Source organism: Pituophis catenifer, unplaced genomic scaffold (assembly GCF_029215685.1).
Source record: "Pituophis catenifer annectens isolate HBS135680 unplaced genomic scaffold, rPitCat1.0.hap2 SCAF_6, whole genome shotgun sequence".
Lineage (NCBI taxonomy): Eukaryota > Metazoa > Chordata > Lepidosauria > Squamata > Colubridae > Pituophis > Pituophis catenifer.
This window is the reverse complement of record NW_027256886.1, coordinates 32,675,334-32,701,231: the sequence shown is the minus strand read 5'-3', so window position 1 is coordinate 32,701,231 and position 25,898 is coordinate 32,675,334. Positions and strand designations below refer to the sequence as shown.

Here is a 25,898-nt window from a genome sequence, read left to right as displayed (position 1 = left end):
ATGCTCAGTTCAGTACTCACGAGGTTTAAGTTAGTCCATATTTCTGCAGGAAGTGACCTGCGGATGGGGAACATGAGATGACACGATCTCACTCTTTCACGGGAGAAATGTACAGTAAATGCCTAAAATAGACACAGGCTTTTCTGTATCATAACAACAAGCAGTGACCTCATCAGATACATGTGACAAAACTGAATCCCATTGGAAGGGTTTGTGACTTAATAAAAGGTGAGATCTAATTTTTAAAAGTTTAGAACAGTAAAAAATAAAAAAGAATACAGGCCACAAATATTTAAAAAAGGATTTTGTAAAATGCACTGAGTACTGAAATTTTTGCCATCTGCAGCAATTTAACCATTTTATATCATAAAATACTTACCTATGAACTTTAAAGAAACCCAAAATATTGCTTTGGCTTTGTTTTAAAAATAATTTAAAATGCTAACCTTGTCATCAGAAATAATATAATGCTGAAATAAAGATGACTTCATTTGAATATGAAGTCATCCCTGAACTTTGCTATTACAGATCAAGCTAGTTTTGAGCTTTATTAAAAGCATTAACAAAGGGGACGGGGAAATGAGCAAAATCATAGTTCAGCTATTTATCTCCTCTTTTCAAAACAAATGTTTAAACAGATGTTTATATCAGATTTTGAAAAAAATTTTTTTGAAAACTGTAAATTTTGCTACTGCTATATAAAATACATGAAGAAGATGATTAGTGGGAAAAGCCAATGAATTACAAAACTAGACAGTTTTCCGTGATATAATATTTTTCTGTTTCATATTAGAATTGGTGTAAGAGGAATAATTCCTCAGAAAACAAAAGCTTTAAAGTATACATTTTGTATTTATGGCCAATACTACCTGGAAAAACCTAAGCCAGTGATTTTTTAAAATAATTTTCACAGAACTGTATCACACAACAGCTGTAATATCATATCCAACAAATGAGCAAAGGCATTGTATTGATCAGGAATATAAAACTTTTAGTGGAATAGGTATTCAAGTGATAATGCTGTTCCTGTTACCCATCCACAGAAAATGGGATACAGCTGTACTAGGGTGGCAGAATGTCATCTGTACTTAGCATACATCTGTATCTGCCAGTGTTATAGTTGGACTCATTACATAGAACAGCATAAAAGGAACAAGAGTAATATTTAGAAATATTACAGTACTTTATCTAGTTTCTGTAATGGTATCAGAATAAATGTACAAGGTTTTTCTGAATTTCTAACACAACACTTGCCTGAATAGTCAATGTATATTAGTCTATTTTGCTCACCAAGAATGCACTGATATCCATGACAAAATGGCTAACAAAATATTTTTTACTGGATAACAAAATATTAAGACATACTAGTCACTAAACATGTAATATTTAGGCTTTGATAAATTTATTTAACTTTTGTAAAAAAATATTACCTGTATGATTTAATACATTAAATATTTGTTTTAAAAAACAATTGAAAATTACCAAAAAAAGTAATGATTGAGAAAGTTAAGAAAGAATTCATACTTTGTGAAAAATTTTAAAATATATTTGTATGCAGAAAGTCTAATATTGTATTTGTTCCTTAAGATTTCCACATATTCTTAATTGTACTAGTAGCTATAAACTAAAATGTATCTTGCAGGCAGAATTGTTAATCGTTTAACTTAATACAATAAGTAAGCATTTTAAAAAGCAAAAATGACAAGGTTAGCATTTTTCTCATATGCTGTTTGTATTAGTTATGAGACAATACAGCCAAAATTATATGTCAGTAGTTTTATATGTATTTAAGAAATTTTTCAAATGCAATCTATGGGATTTCTAAAACTATGCTAGTTCAAAGGGAAAGTAGCTACCTTCAAAGCCAATATGCATAGGACATTCTTTTTCACCAACCATGTAGTTTAGGTATATAACTGCAAAGCTGAATGTTATTTCCAGTCAATTTTTTGCAAGCACATGAACAAGATAATTTCATGTAATAAGAACAGAATCACAGAAATTCAAAAGAGGTAGCTTTTTATATTAAACGTAGAACAAAGCATATTTGTCTCAAAGTGACAGCTATGAAAAACTAAGTAATTAAAGAAATAAATCTAAAATAGAATTTTCATGTAAATAATTCAAATCATAATATCAAAAATACTGCTGGATAGGCAAACTGGATTTGCATGTAGATATGAAATTTGCCAACAAATCAGTTTTCTACATATTCTGGGCAAATATGCATATTTACAACCATTACGACAACCAGGTAATTAATCTTTAATCTAATTCCAAACAACTATTAATGTGTAATACACAGGTCATTTTCTGTTTAAAAAAAAAAAGATTACTAATCCATTTTCATCTTCTGCTCTGTTCTTTGTCAAGAGAAATTTAATTTCTTTTTAACTTCTGGGAAAAAAAGAAGACAGGTAACAATCTCTAAATCAATGTACAATTTTAAATGAATCCTCAATTGCACTGTTGCCCATTCCCTCCCATTCCCATGGATTTCTGATACAGCTACTTAAAATTTAAACTTCTATTCTCCAAAATAATAAGACATGACTATGGTTATTAATTATATGGGCATTTTTGTCTCCCAAACATGCCAGGATTCTGATGTAGAACATATTGTGCAAGCCATTAATTGAAACATTTATTCTAAAATAGCACAATCTTAGAAAAACATCACATGTCTCAGAGATCATATGGGGCTTACCACCAGATAACTTTTACAGAATTACAACTCCATGAATTCTATTATTAATTCTGAATAAACATGTCACCCACCCACCCGCTGCCAAAAGGAAAAAAAAATGCTTGTTTTCTTGCTCCCTTCTTATGAAGGCAATGAGAATTATCTGATACAAGCTGGTGTAAAAAGAAGATATTGCAGGTGACTTATCAGAGGAAGAAGTTTGCAATAGAAAATCTGTCAATGAAGAGAAAAAAGAGAGGCTCCTTTATTCCACATAAAATTTGCTTAGCTTGACAGAACTATGTCAAAGATTCAAAGGGAAATGGTGCACTGGAGCATACTTAAGTGAGCACATGTAAGAGTTGCTGGCATCTCTTAAAAGCATATGTATATTTCCCTGTAATTATGTGGCTACTGTTTTGTAATCCCAGGAAATAATACAGCTTCTTTAAAGAGTTAATGGAAATGTAATGCTCCTGCATGCTACAAATCACCTTTTTCCTTACTCCAAATCACTGAATAGTCCTACAAACTGTGTCCACGATTCACTAACTTGGAGTTATGAAGAAAATAAAATGCTTTCTAACTCAATCTTCTATTAATGCTTGTAGCAAGTATTCATTCACAATCAGTAGATTTTCATATACAGTATTTTAGTCACTGTATTTTCATTATATTCTAAACTGTCTATTTCCATTACTTCTTTAGGGTTCATTTATTATTGCAGCCATTCCATTAATAGCTTTTCAATAGATTAAAGCAAGAATTCAAAAATCCTTACCTGCCACTCCAGCTGAGGTCATATGTACTTGAGTAGAATCTGGCTCAAATATGTTATTCATAATTTCTTTGGACTTGGAATAAGTTGCAAAATATAGTGCTCTAAAAGTAGAACAAAAACAGTTAACCACAACATAGCGCTGCTTTACACCAATATTAATAGTTGCAGTAAGAAACAATGTTCCATAGTAGTGTGTCTCAGGTGAAGTGTGTGGAAGTGCAGTTTCCTGATCATCATCTCAGCTCGTGTGAGTGAACTGGCGAGACTCACCACCTCAGTTTCATCTCTTCACACGCACTGACCGCTTGCTTTCCCACTTCCATTCCTGCCACCCGAAGTGCTCTCTGCCCATCAGCTGGTTTGTGAGAATAGATCAGTGGCAGAAAACTGGTTCATCAATGCAGGCAAGTGATAATATAAATGCTCATGAATGCTCAAATTCAAGTAATTAAGAAGTGTCCAGTGTAGTTAACATTATGGAGGTTCACATATGTTCAGCTAACTGGAACTATGTCTGATAAAAGCAATTCAAAAAGAAAAGAGTAATAAGAGATTTAAGCAACAAAAAATGGGAATTTATTGAGCAGATATCCTTGACTTAATATTCAGAGATTTCTATTGAATAGTATTCTTTAGCAAATTGTATTTAGGTTTATCATTATATGACATGATAATAAAATAATTCACAATACATATCATGCTTGATTTTAAAAGGCCTCTAAAATCAATGATACGGGAGATCACAGATGTGTGGGGCTATAATAATTATTTTACAATATTAATTTCCATGAAGACAAACTATAAGGGATGTGTAACTGGATAGTCTCCTTGCATTTTCTGAATGTTTATTTAAGTTTGAAAAATGCTACTCTAAACTTTCAATATTTAAAAAGGAAGTAAATGGTTATACTATTGAAGCAGGGGTGAAATGCTCCCAGTTCGGACCGGATCGCCCAATCCAGTAGCGATGGAGGCGGGTGGTTCGGAGAACCGGTAGCAAAAATCCCTGGCCCTCCCCATGCCCAGCTGAGCCGCACAATCATCAGAGGCTTTTTCTTTTAATTTTTAAAAGCATTTTTTCTACAACCTCTTCGGCTGAAAAAATGCTTTTAAAAGTTAAAAAAAAGCCTCTGATGATGGCGCGGTTCAGCTGGGATCATCAAAGGGATCGTCAGCTGATGATCCCAGCTGAGTTGCTTGATCGCAGAGGCTTTTTTTCTTTTAAATGCCTCTGACGATCCAAGCTGAGTTGCCTGATCGGCAGAGGCTTTTTTCTTTTAAAAGCCTCTGCCGATCCAAGATGAGTTGCCTGATTGGCAGAAGTTTTTTTTCTTTTATATGCCTCTGCCGATCCAAACTGAGTTGCCTCTGCCAATCAGGCAACTCAGCTTGGATCTTCAGAGCCTTTTGAAAGCATTATTTGACAACCTCTTCTCTGAAAATGTAGAAAAAATGTTTTTAAAAGAAAAAAAATGGCCATGCCCACCGTCACATTAGCCACCACCACCAAGCCACGCCCACAGAACCGGTAGTAACAAATTTTAGATTTTACCACTGTATTGAAGTATTAAAACTTGAATGCTAAGGATTAGTATTCCACTATGTCCAATAGTTAGGTATATTACTATAACACTGAATATTTAATGATATTATTTTAACAGATAGACTTTTAAAATGAACTTAATAATCAAGAAATAAACCAGATTATTATTTTCCATACCATCTTTGTACTTAGGTGGCTTGGAAAATGCTATCCACAGGAGTTATGATCTGAATAAATTAATTCACACATCAGAACATTAAGTTAATGCCATTAGCTTTGCAAACATGTTGCCTTTCACAAAATGTGATAAAGTGGTTGTTTTACGTGATGTAGTTAGCAACGGGGAATTTGAAATCAGTGGTGTATACTATATATGTTTTAAAACAGGCGTCATTATGTCTTATTCAAATAGAGAAGTGCTGTTAAAGGTACTCAGAAATGTTTAAACAAAACATAAATGTATTTGTCCAAAGTTGATGACTTGAAAAGGATTAGAAATTATTCATAACTCCAAGAATACATAAGCAAATGGACAAGTATAATACAAAAATTGGGAGAAAGTCGACAATTATGTTTTTATTCATAGGTGAGAGAATAATACAAACTAGATAATATATTTTTCAGGTTAATTCCCATTTCTCCCCAACCTTCTGATTTCTATTTTTTTTTATTCTATTCAAGTGTTTTTGTTTGTTCCTTATGTTTGCATAAAGGATTATATAAAGGATTATTTTTGCCTACTTTTTCTCCAATGCAGTGGTTAATGGATTATATAAACTAACTGTTTATTAGAAAATTTAATTAATAAATCATCTGCCTAACTCCTGGATTAGGTTTACATTTCTTTTAAAATTAACTCACTGGTGATAATAGTGGTGATAAAATCACAACTTTAATCCTCTACTGAAATCTTTATTAAATATATACAAACAATTAGAGGACATGGTAAACTTAAATCTGTGAAGTTTATATAATTTTTATTATTGTTATGGCAGTTTATGATACTGCAAACTAAGATGTCCTTCATAAGATTATGAGAACCTTAAGTACAACCATATCCATAACAAGACTAAAATAATATTATTTGTCTCCAATGAAAGCATCTAAAAGGAATCATGTTGAATCAACTCTTGGTGTCTAAAAGCTTTGAGACAAGTGGATAACTTGCAAATTGGACCTGCCTGGATGATTCAAGTCTCTTATTTCCTGCAAATAATGACTGAACTTAACTCAGAGGATAATTCATTTTAGCATACTCTACTATACATCCAAAACTGGGCAGGCAGACATATGACTCATTCACAGAATTGTTGCTTCTTGGCATGCTTCGTCCTCTGCCATTACAAACGATTTCTTTTTCACAGTTCATTCCACACATTCATCTTCTACAGAGGATGACATAATATCTACACAAATCCTATATTGACTATCACTCTGTAAGTCTGACCTTATTTTGTACAATGTGAATTACAGGGAACTGATATTCTGATTATACATGGATCAAAATTTTATTAAAATTGTCCTAAATAAAATGGCATGTACCTATTTTACCAAGCATTGTAAAATTAAAATTAACTGAATATATAGATATTTATGTATATATCTCAGTTATATAGTTGCAAGACTGAATGACATTTGTTTACATAAAATTTCAATTCCCAAATTAGAAAAAAATACAATAACAGATATTGTTGTTATATAGTTTCCAATTATAGTGTATTTTAACTTGAGAGTATGATGCAAGTTTACATGGTTGGCATTTTTGCCAGGATTCATAAGATGACCATAAATATTAAAAGGAGAATTTGCATCATACTTATATTGAAAGTTCAATAATTGTGACTGAATAGTGATAGTAAGGATAGAAAAATAGCTTTCCAAAAAGCAATATGTGACTTCAAAATAATGAAAAGCATTACAAATTTCTCTTATCAGATGAAATAATCCAAATAAAACATTTTTTTCAGTTTACCTGGATGGAGCCACGCCTACCAAGTTAGGACCTAGTCCTCTGAAAAATGACCGGGGACCCTCATTTTGTAAGATCATCCTGTGAAAGAAGCACATATATGATACAATAAAGGAGATTTAAGATCAGATGGAGAAATTCCAGTTAATCAGGTCTACAGAATATCTGTTATACAAATGTTGTGGTTCCTATATGGAGCATGCCACTTCAGAATGGCACTGATCTAAGCAGAAGCTGTGATATTGCAAAACTAGCATTGCTTGTCTCCAACAACTACATTTTTACAACAATTTTTTGTAATATTGCTTATATGGTATAGGGAAATGGTGTGTATGTGTGTGTGTGGGGGGGGGGGGGGGAACTGTCTACCAAGAATAGAATATTTACCAAACAGAATAAGGGAAAGATTATAGGGTACTATAGTTAATCAAAATGCAACACATACAATTATTCCTCAACAAAAACTGTAAGTCATGAGCCACCATATGGTGAGGTCCTAAAAGCAAGCAAAGCAATAAGCATCTAATAGGAAATAAGAACAAATTAATGTTATGTGCCAATTCCACTGTAATGAAAAGCCTGAGAATATCAGTTAAATCATATCAGCTAGGATTACTGAAGAGAATCACTATTTTAATATATTTTCCTTTAAATTCAGTCTTCTGAGCCTTAGAGCAAGGATTCCACGTTTTCATAAAATGTCACAAAAGAAATATTCTACTTTTATCATCTTGTAAACTAGAAAATCTCCTGAAGCAGCTTCACTTAGGTTTGCACGAGACAATTGGTCAAATGCTTCAAGGATAGGCACTTTGTTTGCATCAGTGGGCTTTGTAAAGAGCATCTTTTAATATTTCTCAACTTATTATTGGTGATCCATACAGTGCCATGTAATACTGAAATGTTATTTAGTTTCAACCGTTAAAATACTGTGTTTTCTGAGCTAATTTAGGAAACTCTCAAAATTAACATTTTGAGTGTTATCTATTTATCTAATATCAACATGCTGTATACTGCAGCATATTCATCAATAGTGTCCTGTATTATCAGAATGTCTTTAAAGTATTTCTTGTACAAATAGAAATACAGGTTGATGACATAAAGATTGAGCAAACTGCAAACAGTACTTTTTTTTAAAAAAAAATCCAACCTCACTTGAAACTGTTTAAGCCAAACAGCCCAACAGCATTATGCAATAAATTATAGTAGTTTCAAATGTCAATATTAATTCTTGGTAACAATATTGGAAGTACATGATCCTCCCAATTTCTCCTCTTGTACAGTCAAAATATGAAGAGTTTCTATTATAAGAATTGCTTATAAACAAATTTGGTTTCCACTATGCTTTTAATCCACCTGAACAAAATTCAGAGCTCTGAAATATGTTGTGCAACTGCATTCCTGAATGATCATATACCTTTAATTATTTAGAGAGTTAAGGTATGATTTTGCAATCTTAGCCATCAGGTGCATCAGTACACAAGATAAGCAAGATCAACAAGAATATTAATTTTCTGTTAATTTAACTATAGTTGATGCATATATGCTCCTCATGCCTTTCTCTTAAATTAAATATAATTTATGTGTAAATTTTGGAAAGTTTTTTCAAACAGCAGAGTTTGAGAAATTCTAAGAAACTTCAAAATGATGCCCATTATAATGCCCGTTTAATTCCTAGCTTAACTGAACTTTCTTTGCTAGTTATAGAAGGCTGGCAATCATTTATGGATTGGGGACTTCATTGCATCAAATAGTAAATCATTATTGGTTTTATTAGTAGACTACTCAACTTACTGAGGTAATGACTGACTGGGAACATTGATATACATGCAAACCCAACCCCACTTTGCAAAATTTATTAAATCATTGGCTTTTTTTAATTGTGGGAAAATATCTGAAAGGACGCTTTGTATTATGTGCATTTGAATACAAACAGAAAGAAATCCTTAGCTACTTTTACTCACATTCCAATGTAAAAGATCCTTTCAAAATACTTTTAAATCTCCTTATTCAGGGTGGAAAATCAAAGAACAGAGATACTGTTTTCTGAATACCTTAACAAAGCTGTTGCAAAAATTTCCAGGTTGAGACATATTGGCTGCAGCCAAAATGTGTACCAAATGAGTTTAGGAACAAGCCAAAATAATTACACGTTTCAGCAACAGAACTAAAACATGTAGTTGAGGAAAGAGAACATTTTTAGAAATATCACAGATCATTTCTAGTTATTAAACTAATTGCTGACATCCACAAAAACCAGTATATCTAGCACATACCACTTTTCATATTCAAAATATCAATGTGAAGGAAACTAAGGTGGAAACTTCTGATTTATCCATAAATACATTATAGCACACTAATAGAGAGCTTTCCTTTTAGTATTTATTCAGGAAGATCAAGATAAGATTGTTTTTGGCTGGCAGCACACATTCTGGTTCAGTTGAGTCACTTATCCTAAATAAAGGATTTAAATAAAGGATAGTGCTGGCTAGTTTTCCAAGGTCTTTAGCTCCTAGCTTTGACATATACCATGTAAATAAATAAAACAGCAGAAGTAACTCTTATGATCAAAGAAATTATTCTACACAAAGATTTCAACAAGTGAATATCAACCATATTATCAAAAACTTGTGAAACTCTACTTTGCAAACTAACGGAATAGATACCAAAATAAAGATGATAATATGGACAAGCTGAATTTTATTTGAAGGGAGTTTTATTTTAATTTTACCTTTTTAATTTGTTCTTGTAAGATACTTAAAATGAATTTCTGTTAATAGTAAGAGGTAATCTGGAATCAAAGTGAAATTCCATGTCCATACTCTATAAAAACAGGTCACCTAAACTTGTTCTCTACCAAGTATTCTTATTTAACATAAAGCCTTATTATACACAGAAGTAGGAAGAAATAGTGCTCACTTAAAGCAATGAAAAGCCCGTGGAGAAACCCGATTAACACTTGCTCCATTCACAGTATTCAGCTGAACTTCAGAAATGTAGAGAGTAATAGATGATGATTGCAATCTTGTTTTCAGAACTTCTAGTGGACATGTCAAGATTGCAGCTACTGTGCCTCCACATCTGCAAAGAAAAAAATTGGGATTATCACATTGAGAAATGTATTCATTTCATAAAAATTAAATTTTATATCTCTCCGCCTTATACTTTTCACCAAAAAGACTAGTAATATTCATTAGGTGATCTAGCTCATGCTGAAACATACCATGTTTTCTCAGCCTCAGCTAAAGAAGACTATTAATTTAGACGCTATAGTTATAAAAATATTATTTCTTTGTTTTATATCATTTATATGCTACCAAAACTCAAAAGAAATTTATAGAACTACATAAAACCATATGAACAATTCTATTATAATTCATGCAAACTTGTATTCCAGACCAACCTCTCGTCCATCAAAATTTCTGAAACAGTTTTGTCTTCAGGGGGTATGCTATTCAGTTTTCCAGAAGATAGCTGCTCCATGGGAGCATATTAGAGATGGGAAAAAATGCTCCTAAACATAATTTATCCAGTTACAATTTAAAATAAAAAATAGAATAAATCATCCAATATTTCAACAATGTTATTTTTAACTAGCATATGTTTACTTGCATTTTATTTTTTGTACTTTCTGGAATAGGAAGGAATATTAGAATTGAACTGAATTATTAATATCTGTACTTTATAATGTAATATTACTGTTAATTTTTCAAAAAGCTTAATGTAATTCATACCTCTGATATTGAAACCTGTTGAAAGAAGAATTACAGATATGCTATCTACTATCAACTATTATAATCTGCCTGCAAGACCTCCTGCACATTGCTACATTTTTATTTTGAATTTCTAAAACTGAATAAGGATTGTTTTAGCTATTGAGCAGCAATTTCCATCATTTTCTGGAAAGGAAGATGAAATTGTTGGCAATCCATAATCATTACATAATCAATTCTTTGAATCAGAATTCTTCCTCCAGCAAAATTCCACTACTGATACACTTCAATTAACTTCACTATTATGTTATTCTTTTTGCAAGAAACCTGGCTTACTTTAGCCAAAACAATGATTTCCGTTTTCTTCTCTTTGGGCTTCTAGTCTGTGAATGTATTCCTACATTTCAATTACTGTGAACACTCCCAGGAAAGTCAATGCAGATCCAGATTGATAAAATGACTAGCCTAATATAATTTCCTATCCTATGATGATATACAGTAAAGCTCTGAGAAGATACATCAGGAAAACTGAATGTTCTTTTATCTGGTGTCAGAATAAAGAATTAGATTTATTTTCTTTGTATGAGTTTGTATATATTCATACAAAATGTCCACTATATATACAAACTGTAATGCCCAGTATAGAACTGAATTCACCATTTGTGTATTCTTTCTAAATAAAATTCAGTCTAAGTGACTAAATAGTATATCAACAGAGTTCTTAAGGAAAACAAGACATGTTATTTTAGTCAAGCTGCCAGGTACAAAAATTGACAAATGTGGGTTTTTTAAATGGGAGACTTAATGTTCAATATACTTTTTTTTCTAAAAAAAAAAAGATCTTATGTTTATTTACTGAACTATTTCAAGAAACATAGCAAAAGAAACAGGAATATATTTAACTTCATTTTCTCATTAATGGAAACTGGTGATTTCAATACATAACCTCGTGTTTATCACAAGTACTGTATGACTGTTTTTTAAATTAAACATGACTTGTTAAACAAAGAGGATATACTAAATTTGTATATCTCTTTCATTACAGAAAGGATTTATGCTTTTTCTGCATTTACAAATAATTATTTCAACTAGCAAAATATCACTTCTTCTAAATGAGCAAATACAATGGTATCTTTTTTCAATATTGCATAATTACTGAGACATCTACAATAATATGTAGATTTACTGTATCAGAAGCTTAGAAAACATATAACAAGAGTTAATATCAATAAATTTAAAGAAACCCAATTTCACAATTGGTTTCTAAAACTGGAAAATAAAGATTGTATTGAAAATATATTTAATAATATACACCTTTTCTTAAAAAGGAATCACTTAGGCTTTTGCTTCTGATGTATCTCTGCATTTGAATCAATAAGCACTACTACTAATCATATATATAAAAGTTAATTACAGCAAAGTAGAGAGTAACTGCATTTATACAGTTTATAATTTAAGTTCTAATTTTTACCAGTTTTTAGCAGTCTGAGCATTTTTTAAGCAGGTAAAAAAGTATAAATTTGCAAATAAACAAATTTGAATATTACTATTTTTATTTTAATAAATAACTTTTACTTAGGTGTATTTCAAACCCAAGCTTGCAATCCTGGCATAGACACGATTGTAAAACTGGCCGAAATTCCAATTAGGACTGGAGATACCCAATTTCAAATCCCCATTCGATCAGTTTAGTAGAGGAACATTTCAAAACAAACGTAATGTTTTGATACCATGGACATATTTATTTTTAACATATAGTAAGTGGTAAGATGAATTTGAAATCAAATTGATTTTCAAAGTTCATAAACGTTGATGATAATTTGAACTACAGAAGAATTTGCCTATAAGAAGTTTGGTATACATGAAAAATGCTGCAAAGGCAGCATTTTCATTTTACTACTTTTATTTCTTAATAGGCTTCTCTATTATATTATTGTAAAACTTACATAATACATTACATTATTTGATGCAATGGCATTTGTACAGTACTAATATTAGTACTTTAAAGTTAAATAACTTAAACCATTAAAGATACAAAAAATAAGGTATTATATCATTATTAACTATCATGTCAGTGTTAACAGGCATGAGATTATTTAGTTTCTCATCCAGAACTAAATATAACATTAAAAAACTGCTACAAATTTAATCAAAATATTGTTGTACCAAATGGGCTTCTACCTTTCTTAATATTAAAGTCTCCATTGTAATGTTACTTATTTGTCCATGTTGAAAAAATAAATCAAATTTGACAATAAAAATAAAAAATAGAAAAGACAAAAGAAGAGAGAAGCTACTTGTTTTCTAACTTCCCATTTTCAGATTCTGCTATGTTACTATATAAAGATTAATGTCTCTTAGAAGCCAAAGTGAAAATGTATATACATTTGCAATACTGCATATATGGGAATCATTCTTGCCTAAATTTGATTAACTTCTATTGTAAATATATACCACCTTATTCTACCTTTATTTTGGTAACTCCTTCCTTTCTTTAGAACATGCTATTTTTTTTTTTTGGTGAAGATAGTTTTGTAAAGCAGTAAAAGTGGCCTATTTTGACTTCTTTATTCTACAGCAAAATAAAACTAAAGAAAAGCAAAAAGGCTTTTGCTGGCTGCTTGTAATAAAAATACTTGGGATTGATAACTCTAAGCTACTTTCACCCTGCTCCGCACATGATCACACACATATTTTTTGTGTTTTGCTGACTGAGAGATTAGGCAGAAGCCTTCAACTACTCTAATAACAAGGCAGTCAAGGTCTGTAACATACCTTCTGCACAGTATGAACTTTGACCAACTTTCTGAGAATTGGAAGCAGAGAAAGAAGTCCTACCATAGGAAACAACCCAGAATAAAAAGGAAAATTACAAGTTTTGAGAAATCATATGCCTGAGCGATATATGGTTATTTTGTCCACAAGAAAAATTCTACTGAATTGAGAGAGATAAAAATCCTGGGGAAAATAATGTAACTATGGGAAGCCCATAAGATGTCAAAATGAGTGTTGTGTTATAACAGCACAAGCTGTTTTATACTTGCATAATATTATGCATAAATATGTAAGGGAAAAATTTGCACTGTCGTGTTGCAATACATGCTTCATCACTTGCATTTCCTTGCCCCCCATGACAGACAGAATGAAATAATCACATTCCTAAAAGAATTATTGACTGTCCATGTAGACCGCCCCCAAATTTGCAAATACAAAACCAGAGACCATTCAAAAATGAAAAATTAATTGGTAAACCTGGGTGAAAGGAGAAAGAATAAATTTAATGTGTAGGTTTGTTATTTACTGTTCCTCACCTCAAAAAATAAGGATTTAAGTTCAAAACATACTGCTACATTAATCAGTTGCACCAACGAATATTTTTATGCTCGAAGACTTTTCTGGTAATACTAAAAAATCAGGATTTTAAAAAAACAATTTTGATCACTAAGTAGCAGAACAGAAATCTAACTCTTCCCAATTTTCTTTCAGTTGTCTGGATGTATCTATTTTGCCTGCAAGCCCTATATAAATCTAGCAATTTTATTACAAAATGAGGGATCACAAAATTCTTTCAGAGAAAGTTATATTTATGGATTTGGCATGGAATTTAATTCTGCTCAAATGTAAGCTTATTTGTATAAGGAAACCACTTCCTTTATCTTGGGAGTTTTTCATTCCCAACTAAAATATATTCTGGGCATCTCAACATTACAGGGCATATTTTGACTGTTTTTGCAACACAATCAACAGTAAATCAGCCAGCAATATATTAGTTTTGTCAGTTGTGTGTAAACTTACCAGAGATTTGCTAAATGTATAGATAGGTTCATTTTTTTCACATAAAACTACCCTCTAGTACTTGGTCTTTCAGCTAGACTGAATGGCTGTCTATCTGATAAATGCATATAAGATTACAATCCAAATTGTTGGAGTATATGATCTATTTCTTATTTATACAAGGTCTATACACAAGAGCAGTGTTGGAGTTAGAACCAGTTATCTCTCAATCAGCTTGAAGATATGCCAGAAAGAAAATGCACCTACTAAACTGCAGTGGATTATAAAATCAACTGTATATTTCAAGAAATTGATATTATCCAGAGAAATAACTTTTATGCATTCAAATGACTTCCTAGTATACACCTGTTTGCAAGTTAGAACAACATACTCCAGCTCCCAACAATAATTGTTAAAGAAAAATAAAAAATAGAATAGAGAGAAAACTAGCCAATTCAAGATCATAATCTCTGCACAGACAGAGATTTTAACTTTCTTCCCTGCAGCAGACAACACGAATGTTACAGATGTATCGCACCATTTTATTTTAAATGTCCCCGTGAAATACTAGTAAAAATCTGTATTACCTGCATTAGTGCACGGTGACTTAAAAATGGCTCGAAGTCAGCCAGAAATTTCTTTTAGTCTTAATTCAAATCATTCCCACAACTTCCATTCTATTTTGAGAAAAAAATGTCTCTCTATCCTACGCCTACACCCTTCCCTTCCACACGCTCCACCAATTAAATGCTGTGCGCCACATATTACACAGAAGTTTTGTCTACCGAGCAGACAGTCAATAAGACCGCCCTGAGTCCTTCGGGAGAAGGACGGTCTATAAATTTAATAATAAATAAATAAAAAAATAAATAAAATAAAGGTTAAGGCAGAAAAGAAGGGAGGTTGCCATAATATTTCACCTACCCTCCAGCAAAGAGATGTACGCAAATGTCTCTCTGGCTCATATTCTCATTCTTATCCCGGTTAAAATAGAAGGAAGACCGAACGGGAGAGGCTTCTCCCACTCCGCTTTCTTGCTAATCTGAACGGCGAAGAACACAAACTAGGAAGCCCCAAGACTGCTTCCTCAGAGACGAAAACCTCCGGTCCCAGCAGGAGGCAAGAGCAGCACCAACCAGCAGGCAAAAGCGCAGCCGCCTGGCCTCTCGCTTCCAAGGCGAAGCGAAGCCCAATATAAACAGACACGGCCATTGGCTCACGAGGGACCGTGACATCACCGGCTGAAGTTATGCTGGCTTTGTGCACGTGACTACGTACTGAACTCTATACCGACGCAAAGCACGAGCATCCCCCGCCCCCCCACACCTCAAAAACAAAACAAAACAAAACAATAAAACCTCCAAAGTTAACTATGCCGGGATAGCGAGGGCAGGATGAGCAAGACACGCTGCACCATCTAGGTTGCCATCTAGGGAAGCGCATTGCTTTCGCGTTTCTCTTTCCTTTCTTGGGATCAAGGTCCCTTTAAGTCGTTGAGTTCCACTTCCGAATAAATATGCATTGGAGTGGGCTATAGATGCACCTGCTTGCAAGGAGCAGAGGAGTCTAGAGACCTTTTTTTTCTGTTTGTTTCTCGCGGGTGGGAACTCAGACGCGGCTAGCTCCCCACCCCCCTCTTCTGTCAGAGGGAAAAAGAGGGCGTGGGAGCTATTCATTTCCCTCGTGAGATTTAGTTCACCTAATTTTCTGGATCTATTAAGCAAAGATCGTTGGATATATCCTATAGATTGTTCAGACAGATAGTGATGGGCTCAAACAATATCCAATGGTTTCACCTATACCATTGGATATTGTTTTGGTGGAATTTTTTTAGGTTTTTAAAAGAGTTTAGTACATAAAATGGATCACTATCTCTCCCGTGTATGTTCACAATTCTAGTCCCTGTTGTACTCCCATCAATTTTATTAATTTTGGAAGAATACAAGGAGAGAGAGATGATAGTCAGCTTTACAAATATCTCCTTTCCACACTATTTCTCCTTCTTCATCCCTATGGAACTCAACATCTCAGACTGCAACTACTTATCAGTTTGTTCATGTATTTTAGCTCCAGGACTTTTCTATACTTCCCTTACAATAGTTCTACAAAAAGATTCCAACCCCCTACCCCATCTCTTTCAAACTTCAACTGGTATAAGTATTTTTAAAAATTGCATGGCCATTGGCTTTGGGAAAATTCTATCATTTATATCATTTCCTTATTACAACTATCAAGAGAATTAGACATTCTTTAGAAATGATTGAATAAGCACTAAAAAACCAAATGGACTTAATGGATTTGACCCTATTATCTGCTAAGAGCCAATTTTTGTGAACTGTTGGGAGTGAACAGATAAACCCAATGGGATTTTACTTCTGTGTAAGTAGCCTTCTCCAATTCAGCACTTCCAGATGTGCTAGATGACAACTACTCATATAATGTTGTTGGATGTTAAGGAAGTTAAAATCCAACACAGTACTATGTGTTTTTTTTTTTTAAAAAACCTTACCTTGTTTTAAAAAAGCTTGATTTGATTATACCGTTTGCTACTTTCTGCATCTTTCTTAGTTATTTCTTGACAATTTACTGAACTGCATTAGTGCTATCTTCCCTTTCAAAGTTTATGCTATCTTGAGAATTTAAATGGATGGTATCTGTCACTTTTTAAAGAAAGAAACTCTGAATACTATTTCAGTATAAGATACAAATGGGATAGTGTTAAAACATAATCTAAGTCTCCATGAATCAACAGAACTTTGCATTCCTTAGCACACCTAGATAAGACTGCAATTGAAAATATCTGAAAAGCTTTTTCTTTCCTGTATTGCATATTCACCTCTCCTGAACATACTTTTGTGACTTTATTCTTTTTCTTGGTTATTTTAAGTGCATTTCTCTAAACATGGAAAAAGTCCAACTTGTTTAAAAGGAACAAATACAGGTCTGGTAATTCTGCAGCAAGATTACATTTTTCCCCACCTCCAAATGGGGAATTTATTATAAAAGACTGCTGAGGCATGTTTGTATTATATTTGTAGCAACGTATGTGTAAAGATATATAATAATCCAATGGCATTAAATCATTTATGCAGATGGTTTACCTGCTATTCCTAAAATGCTAGGATCAATATTTTCCACACTGAGTGAAAACAGCTCAAGCCCTGATCATACTAAATGGACATGTGTAATACATACTGAGGAGCACCTGAATTCATATATCATTTGATCTTAAAGGGTTTGAAAACAATGTTGCAAAATTCACTGCTTAATTTATCTTGATTTAAAACCTATATATTAAGATGTTGACTGATTATTATTATTAGCAGCTCATAATCCTCCATGAATGAATAAAACGCTACTTTCAGTAGCATAGTGTAACTGGTAAAGCGTATTTTGGCAACATCTGTGGTAAGTGAACCAAGATGAATACACCACTACATAACCAAATATGCTCCTTACATATTTGCATGCAATGTCGTAATACAAACTAAATGTGGACATGTATAAGAATTCAATTAATAAAAACTGACATCCTGTTTTGATAGTTTGTCTAAACATATCTGTTTCAATTAAGAATCAAACTTCATAAAAATCTATTAAATCTGTGGTTTTAGGATTCCTGTATCCTGCTAAAAAATGGACTAACTACAAAATAGATTAACTCAATATTGTTTTCTGAGTCAATCCATGTACACCCACATAACTATTTATGCTTGATTTATAACCTACCTTTCATTCAGGAACTCAAGGCAATATAAATACCAATTTATTCAACAATTCATGGCTTAGTCACAGTGCATGTGTCAACCTCACACGATTGTTATGCTATGCTATGTATATATTATTCAGTTTGAATTTGTTCATGAATAAGCAGTGATATGACATAAATGGAATCTCCCTATAATGTCCAGGGAATAGCATCAAACCTTCTCTTGATGACACTTGGATCTTGCATTTTTAGCTTGAAATCACACAAAATTCCTTTAGTTCAACTGAAAAATTATTTACCTGAATACTATTATATAAGAATTCCTATTTTATTTATGGTTTTAAGACTATTGCTGCAATAAAAATGACACAGAACTGAAATTGAACCGTTTGCAACTTCCAAAAAGAGATTCCTGCCTTCCAATGAAAAGAAACAGAAAAAAGAAGCAACGAAACAGAAAAAAAAAAAGAAACATCCTCCCCCAAAAACCCAACTCTTGCACAGAGGTAATTTCATTAGTCAGAGTCAGAAGATAATTCCTTATACATCCTTATTTTTCGGGCTTCAAATCCTACCGTCCAATATGCAAACAACCCTATTCCTCCCCATTCTAGCTTTACATCGGAGTCAACTTGTCTTATTAAGGCCTCCTGCGTTCATCTGGGCTGCCTCCACGGGCAGGCCCCACACTAATCATCCCGGCCAGCACCAGATGCTTCTAACTCTCGGGAAGCCATTTCTACGGCAGCTGCAGCAGGAGGCCTCCTGCTTCCACCCAAGGTCTTTCTGCAAAATCAGGAGAAATCTCTCGCAGAACTTACAGCTTCAGCAGGAGTTTTCCATATCACCCCCTTTAACTGCTGGCTAGCCTGGGCGAACCAGGGAAACCCTCTGCCTCCACCCACCAGCATCACAGCCGGCCAGAACGCTGGAGCACGTTTTCCCTTCTGACGCCCCATCCCAGGGCCCAAACCTGCCTCGATTCTACCTACCCTCCAGCAAATAAATGGATCGCGGTATCTTTCCAGCTCATTCTCTCTCATTCTTTTCTCCGGCGTTCGGGAGGGGGAGAGGAAGGGCAGGAGATGGTATTGAGCACTTCCTTCCTCTGTGATTGCTTAAAGGTGCAGCAGCGCCTGGAAAGCCTCCGTCAGCGCCATCTTCTGAGCAAGGAAATAATTGTCATTTATGAAAAGCGATAAATGATCGCTCTGGAGTAGACTTAGAGGCCCATTCAGAGAGAGGAAGAGCCCCCGCTTGCCTTATTATTTATTTATTTCGTCAAGCATGTATTTTATGACAGATACAAGTGTAAACGTAATTATAAATACATGTAAAGGATACGAATAAAAGAAAACATTAGGACAAGGACGGTAGGCACGCTGGTGAGCTTATGCACGCCCCTTACAGACCTCTTAGGAATGGGGTGAGGTCTACAGTAGAGAGTCTTAAGGTTAAAGTTTTGGGGATTTGGGGAAGAAACCAGAGAGTCAGGTAGTGCATTCCAGGCGTTGACAACTCTGATACTGAAGTTGTATTTTTTGCAGTCTAGTTTGGATCGGTTTACCATGAGTTTGTATCTATTGTGTGCTCTTGTATTGTTTTGTTGTTTGTATATTGTTATGTTGAATTAAGCTTTACACGGAAGTGGTAGAGGCTTCAAATCAAAGAGGCTTACTTTAGCACTTAATGGATCTCGGTATTAGTTAAATATTCTGTTTTATTTGTTTAAATGTACTGACTGCCCAAATCCACTCAGTTGCAAATACTGTCGAACCTGGTTATTACTCGGACGTTTGAATATGGGGAAACCCACAACTACGATATCACTAATGAAGAAAACCCTGAAAAATGGCAGCGGCAAAGCCCATGTCTTCTGTTACCAACACAAATAGATATGCTCAGGCAGTCAACAGAAGTAGAAATCAATTTCTCCAAGGGGCTGCTCCCTATTTGTGCACTTTAGCAGGGTAACGTTTCTGTCCCCGACCTTGAGCAACGATATAACAATGCAATTCTCTTCTACTTTTGGCCTCTATAGGTGCTTGGATTTTTCATTTGAGGATTGTTATAAAACACCAGTTATGGGAAGCTTAGTAATGCATGATCTGCCGCCGTCCGTACTGAAAACCAAGCGTGGTAACTCACTCACAAATACATGTAGTTTAGATATTGTTTCGTTCAGCAACATCTCCCTGGCTTGGCAGTTAAGGAGTATTTTCTGTGGAGACTACAACTTCCAAAGACTGGCATGTAGCACGACGCTGTCTTACTTGGAAAAGAAGCGCTGTGAAACAGTCCCCTCTCTTGTCCCGCCCCTTCCTTTAAACCAAAGGCGACTCTGGCAGTAGGCATGCAGCCAGCAGCCAGCAGATTGCAGCGCAGGCACTTGAGACGTACGTTTCACCAAGGGGAAGCTGGAAAATTGCGACAACTTTAACATTTAGGGCTAAGAATCCATGTGGTATAAAAGTACAGGCGGTCGTAGAAAAACTGCACTTGTCCTGATCAATTTAACAGAGCAACAACAACAGTTGGAAGGGATCTTAGAGGGCTTCTAGTGCAATCCCTGCTCAAACAAGAGACCCGGGGTGAAATCCAGCAGGTTCTGGCATGTTCTGGAGAACCGGTAGCCTAAATTTTGAGTAGTTCGGAGAACCGGCAAATACCACCTCTGACTGGACCCAGAGTGAGATGGGAATGGAGATTTTGCAATATCCTTCTCCAAGAGTAGGGAGGGAATGGGGATTTTGCAGTATCCTTCCCTTGGAGTGGGGTGGAAATGGAGATTTTGCAGTATCCTTTCCCTGCCATGCCCACCACGCCCGCCAAGCCCACAGAACCGGTAGTAAAAAAAAAATTGAATTCACCAAGGAGAATTGAGGAGACCTTGTACATTCCAGACAAATCACTCTCCAATCTCTTCTTAAAAACCTCTAGTGATGGATCACCACAACTTCTGGAGGAAAGCCTTCACACTGTCAGGAACTTCTTAGTTCTAGGTTGGCTCTTTCTTCAATAAGTTTCCAATTTACTTCTCCTCCTGCCCTCAAGTGCTTTGGAGAATAGGTTGAAACCCCCCCCCACTCCTTTCTGATAGCCCCTTAGATATAACAAGATAGCTATCATCCCACACCTGGTCTTTCTTTTTGTTAGACACTAGACTAGCGGTTCTCAACCTGGGGGTCGCGACCCCTTTGGGGGTCAAATAGACATTTCACAGGGGTCACCAAAGCCCTCTCTCGCCCCCCCATGCCTTCACTCACCCTCACTCTCTGTTGGATCGCCCGCTGTTCACTTACCCCGCCCACTCCCAATCTATTGCTGCCTCCTGAGTCCCAGCTGATGGCTAGAGGAAAAGAAAACTGTTTAAATTCTTGCCGCGGGGCTTCAAAGGGCCGCCCTATAGCCAGTGGTGGGATTCTGCCGGTTCTAGGAGATTCGGCTGAACCGTTTGTTAAATTGCTGGCTTGCCCTGCCCCTCCGCACCACTATTTATTGCCAATAAATAGTGGTGGGCGAGGGGCGGCGAGCCAGCAATTTAACAAATGGTTCAGTGTTTTTTTGTAATTTTATTGGCCCGCGGAGCTTCAGCATAGGCTAATTAGCCCTTGATTAGATCGGCTCCCGACTCTCAGCTGATTTGCTCTCAGCTGATTTGCTCAGGGCTCTGCTGCTTGCTGGAGCAGATTTTTTTTCCCCTAGCTATGCTGAAAAACAAAACAGAAAATAAAGCTTTCTGTTGGCTTTGCTGTTGCTGCAACATTGGAAAATTAGGCAGGCAAATTTCTTTTCTTTTTCCTCACCAAAAAAGGTAGGTGCAAACAATGGGAAATTTAGAGAGAAAGAGGAGAGTTCAAGATTTTAAAACACAAAAGAAAAAAAAAGCTCTATTTAACTAGGGAATTGTAATAATTGAGATACTATTAATTGTATATTGTGTTGAAAGCAGAAATGGTTAAGTTGTGGTTTGGAGGAATATATGGGGGAAATTATTTGGTTTATTATTATTGGTAAATATAATTAATTGATTTGTAAGAAATTGGATTGCATGGAAATAATTGGAATATTCATGTTCATATTGATTAATATACAAAATAGGTAGTTATATAACTAATTGATTTATATTAAAATGTTGAATTTATATTAAACTGTAATATTACATAATTAACCAATGTGAGGATGGATATTGAAAATAGATGACAATGGGAAGGGGTATAATATAGAATAGAAGGGAAAAATTGAATTTGATTAAGATTAGAGATGAGGATGAAGGGTAATGGTTTTTTACAAAAATAGATGAGGAATAAATATGGCAAAAAGGAAATATAGAAATTGTAAATTTAATTGAAATGACTAAACACTGTTTAAATTTGTGAACTGGCCAAATACTCTGTTCAAAGAAAATACATTGTATGTGTGTTTCTAATTATTGTTATTTATTCATATTTGTTCTCTTTTATTCTTTAAAGTTTAACAATTCATTCTTTATCTTAATATCTTTATATTTGTTTGAGGTTGGCTTTCTTCCCTTTCATCTTTTTTTTTGTACAGCAATCTTTCTCCTCAAACCTACCACCTCTCTCTTTTCTTTCCTTCTTACTTTCTCTTCCTCCCCCTCTTCTTCCCTTCCCTACTTCCTCTTCCTTTGTCCTTCTCCTCCTCTCTTCCTCCCTCTCTTACCCTCACTCCTACTCTAATTTCCCTTCCCTTCCTTCATCCCTCTCTATTGCTGTATCCTTTTATGCATATGGACTACTCAGTGGGCTGAAAAAGTTATTTCTGACTGGTCCTCGCACTTTTGACCAGTCCTCGAACTTACGACTGTCCTCACATTTTACATTTTTGCCCTATCTTGTCACCATGGTGAAGAGAAGCAGTTGTGAAATGAGTGACATGGTTGTTAAGAATGCTGCACGGGCATAAATGTGAGGATGGTCATAAGTGTGAGGACCAGTCAAAAGTGTGAGGACCTGTCAGAAATGACTTTTTTCAGCCCTCTGAGTAGTGCCTATACATATAGCCATGGCTATCCGGTCACATGACCAGCTAGCCACGCCCACCCAGTCACATGACCACCCCCAAGCCACACCCACAAAATAAGCCACGCCCACAGAACCGGTAGTAAAAAAAATTAGAACCCACCCCTGGTTGGGGGTCACCACAACATGAGGAACTGTATTAAAGGGTCGCGGCATTAGGAAGGTTGAGAACCACTGCACTAGACAGTTCCTGCAAGCATTCCTCATAGTGCCCAAGTCCTTTTTGTTGATCTTCTCTGCACTCTTTCTAGAGTCTCAACATTCTTTGTAGTATGGTAACCCAAACTGGATGCAGTATTCCAAGTGAGGTCTTAAAAAGGGTTATAAAGCAATACTAACACTTCATGTGATCTTGATTCACTTGCTCTGATTCTCAATAATAATCTTTGAGATTGCTGGAAATATAGCTACTGTATAGTCAATTGCTATATCTCACACTAGCACAGTTTTCAGTGAGATATTATCCTTTCTGGGATCTTTAGGAGGGTGGTGTCACACTAAATAACACAGCACATCAATAACTCCTAAGCCTCTTATTTTGTTAGTGGTTACAATAAAGCAAACTTTAGTTCAATACCAAATAACTGGAACAGAACAGTTCCTTAGCACTTGGGAAATCATCCAAGCATATGTTATCCCACATTTTATGCATAGAACACAGTAGCATTCATATCCCTCACTACAGGTAGTCCTTGATTTATTGCCACAAATACAACCAGAACTTCCATCACTAAGCAAGAGGGTCATTATGAGATTACACCCAATTTTATGGCCTTCTTGCCACAGTTGTTTGGTGAATCACTGCAGTCGTTAAATGAATCACATGGTCATTAAGTAAATCTGGCTTCTGGATTAACTTTGTTAGAAGCTAGCCAGGAATGTCACAAATGACAACTATAATCCTGGCATACTGCATCATAAATATATGCTAGTTGCCAAGTGCCTTAATTTTTATTATCGGCACCAACTACAGAATACATCTTGAGTTACAACCACCCATTCAGCAACCATTGAAAGATACAATGGCACTGAAAGAACAGGATTTATGACCAATCCACGAAGTTGCAGCTATTGTAGTATCACATGATCACCATTTGCAACCTTCCCTGCTGGCTTCCCACAAGTAAAGTCAATGGGGAAGCTGCCTGTAGGTTGCTCCTTCTCTGACTGCTTCCTTGCTGCTTGCTGGACCATTCTTTGTAGTATCCACTTATGGTAATTTCTCATGCCTGTGCTCCTACAACACATCCTGCCTGCACATCAGCTCACTTTATATGCTTTGTAGTGCCCACTGGTGCCCTCAATGCTCCCATCTGGCAACCTGCTTGACTGGGACTCCCATCACTTCCCATGTGCTCATTTAAAACCTCATTAATTGAAGTTACGATGGCAACTGGGACTGCTGGTATTGCCATCACTAAATGATGAATCACATGACATTGTACTTTACAATCACATCATGTAACAATAGAAATTCCAGTCTCAGTTGCTCTCATAACCTGTTGACCACCTGCGCTTCTAAACCAATGTTTCTCAACCTTTTTTTCATCTGTAGTCTCCTTCCCTATTTTTTCCCCACAGCACCCATCCAGGTGCTGGATGAGGACTAAATTTGCAGTTAGTGTGTTTTCTGGTATCAACAAGTTATACAAGGGCAAGTAGAATAAAATCCCCCAACATTTTAAAGTGGAAGAGTGTCACACAGAAAACAGGAAGCTCTGTCTACTTTAAATGTAAGAAACAATGGGACAGTCCAAATGAAGCAACGCCACATTTATTTATTTATTATCCCACCTTTATTATGTTTTTATAAATAACTCCATATCTACAGTCCGTCCTTCTCCTATTTTCCACACAACAATAACCCTGGCCAAAGTCACCCAGCCAGCTTTCATGGCTAAAGTGGGAGTAAAATTCAAGTCTTTTGTTTTTCTGGCTGGTGCCTTAACAATAATTTACATATCTATGGGTTGCTGAACACCAAATGGGCATAAATAAAGGAAATCCAAGTATTATAAAATTCACTGTTGGGTTTTGACAGTTTTGTCCAATCTGATGCCATCCAGGTGTACTGGATGACAGAAGAAATAAGCAGTCTTTTGCTGGTTATGTGTTTGGGAGTAAGACAAGGACCAGGATGGATGTAGCAAAGATGCAAAGTGTTTGGGTGCAGCTTTTTAGTTCTTAGATTGGGAGGAGGAGTTTGAAAGTCTTTATTTTTTTTACTCTGTTAAACAAAATTCCCCTTCTCTGGTCAGAGTGGGGAAACAGGGTTCAAGGAATGGAAGGAAAGAGATTTCTAGCTCTAAAGCATCAGGATGTCCAAATCTGAATTAAATGTTCTATAATCCCAATTCAACTACATGCCTGAATGGTGCTGAGTTGAGAAAGAAACATGAGAGATCAAATGCACGGGAGAAGAAAGTGATTTCTACATTTTGTGAAAGTAAATCGGGAAATAATCACTGAAAATGGGAGAAAATGTTACAAGACATTACATTAAGATATTCCCTCTCCTTTTCTTCTAATCCAGTTTGAATCTCTCTGTGATGCCTTTCTGTAATTTTTTTTAAATGAAGCATTGGAACATATAATATGTAGTGTCACATGTAGTGTCTTAATCCTTTTAAAAAGTAAATTCTGAACAATTTCAAATAAAAATTACCCTTCATACCCTCTAA

The 25,898-nt window shown here is 35.1% G+C and overlaps 1 protein-coding gene across 2 annotated transcripts in view; it reads right to left on the bottom strand.

Annotated features, from left to right (window-relative positions):
* The window catches only part of SLC25A36 (solute carrier family 25 member 36), a 31,047-nt gene extending 11,804 nt beyond the window's left edge, over positions 1-19,243 (bottom strand). Inside the window, exons 1-4 of one of the 2 annotated variants that reach the window (XM_070945309.1) lie at positions 19,168-19,243; positions 9,899-10,060; positions 6,983-7,060; positions 3,468-3,568 (exon numbers count right to left, since the gene is read on the bottom strand). In XM_070945309.1, the coding sequence (XP_070801410.1) occupies positions 3,468-3,568; positions 6,983-7,060; positions 9,899-10,060; positions 19,168-19,208 (382 nt within the window). In that variant the 5' untranslated portion in view covers positions 19,209-19,243. Of the gene's footprint in view, positions 1-3,467; positions 3,569-6,982; positions 7,061-9,898; positions 10,061-15,390; positions 15,620-19,167 lie in introns of those variants that run through there. The other variant, XM_070945308.1, reaches the window with a different exon arrangement.
* Positions 19,244-25,898: the final 6,655 nt, after the last annotated feature.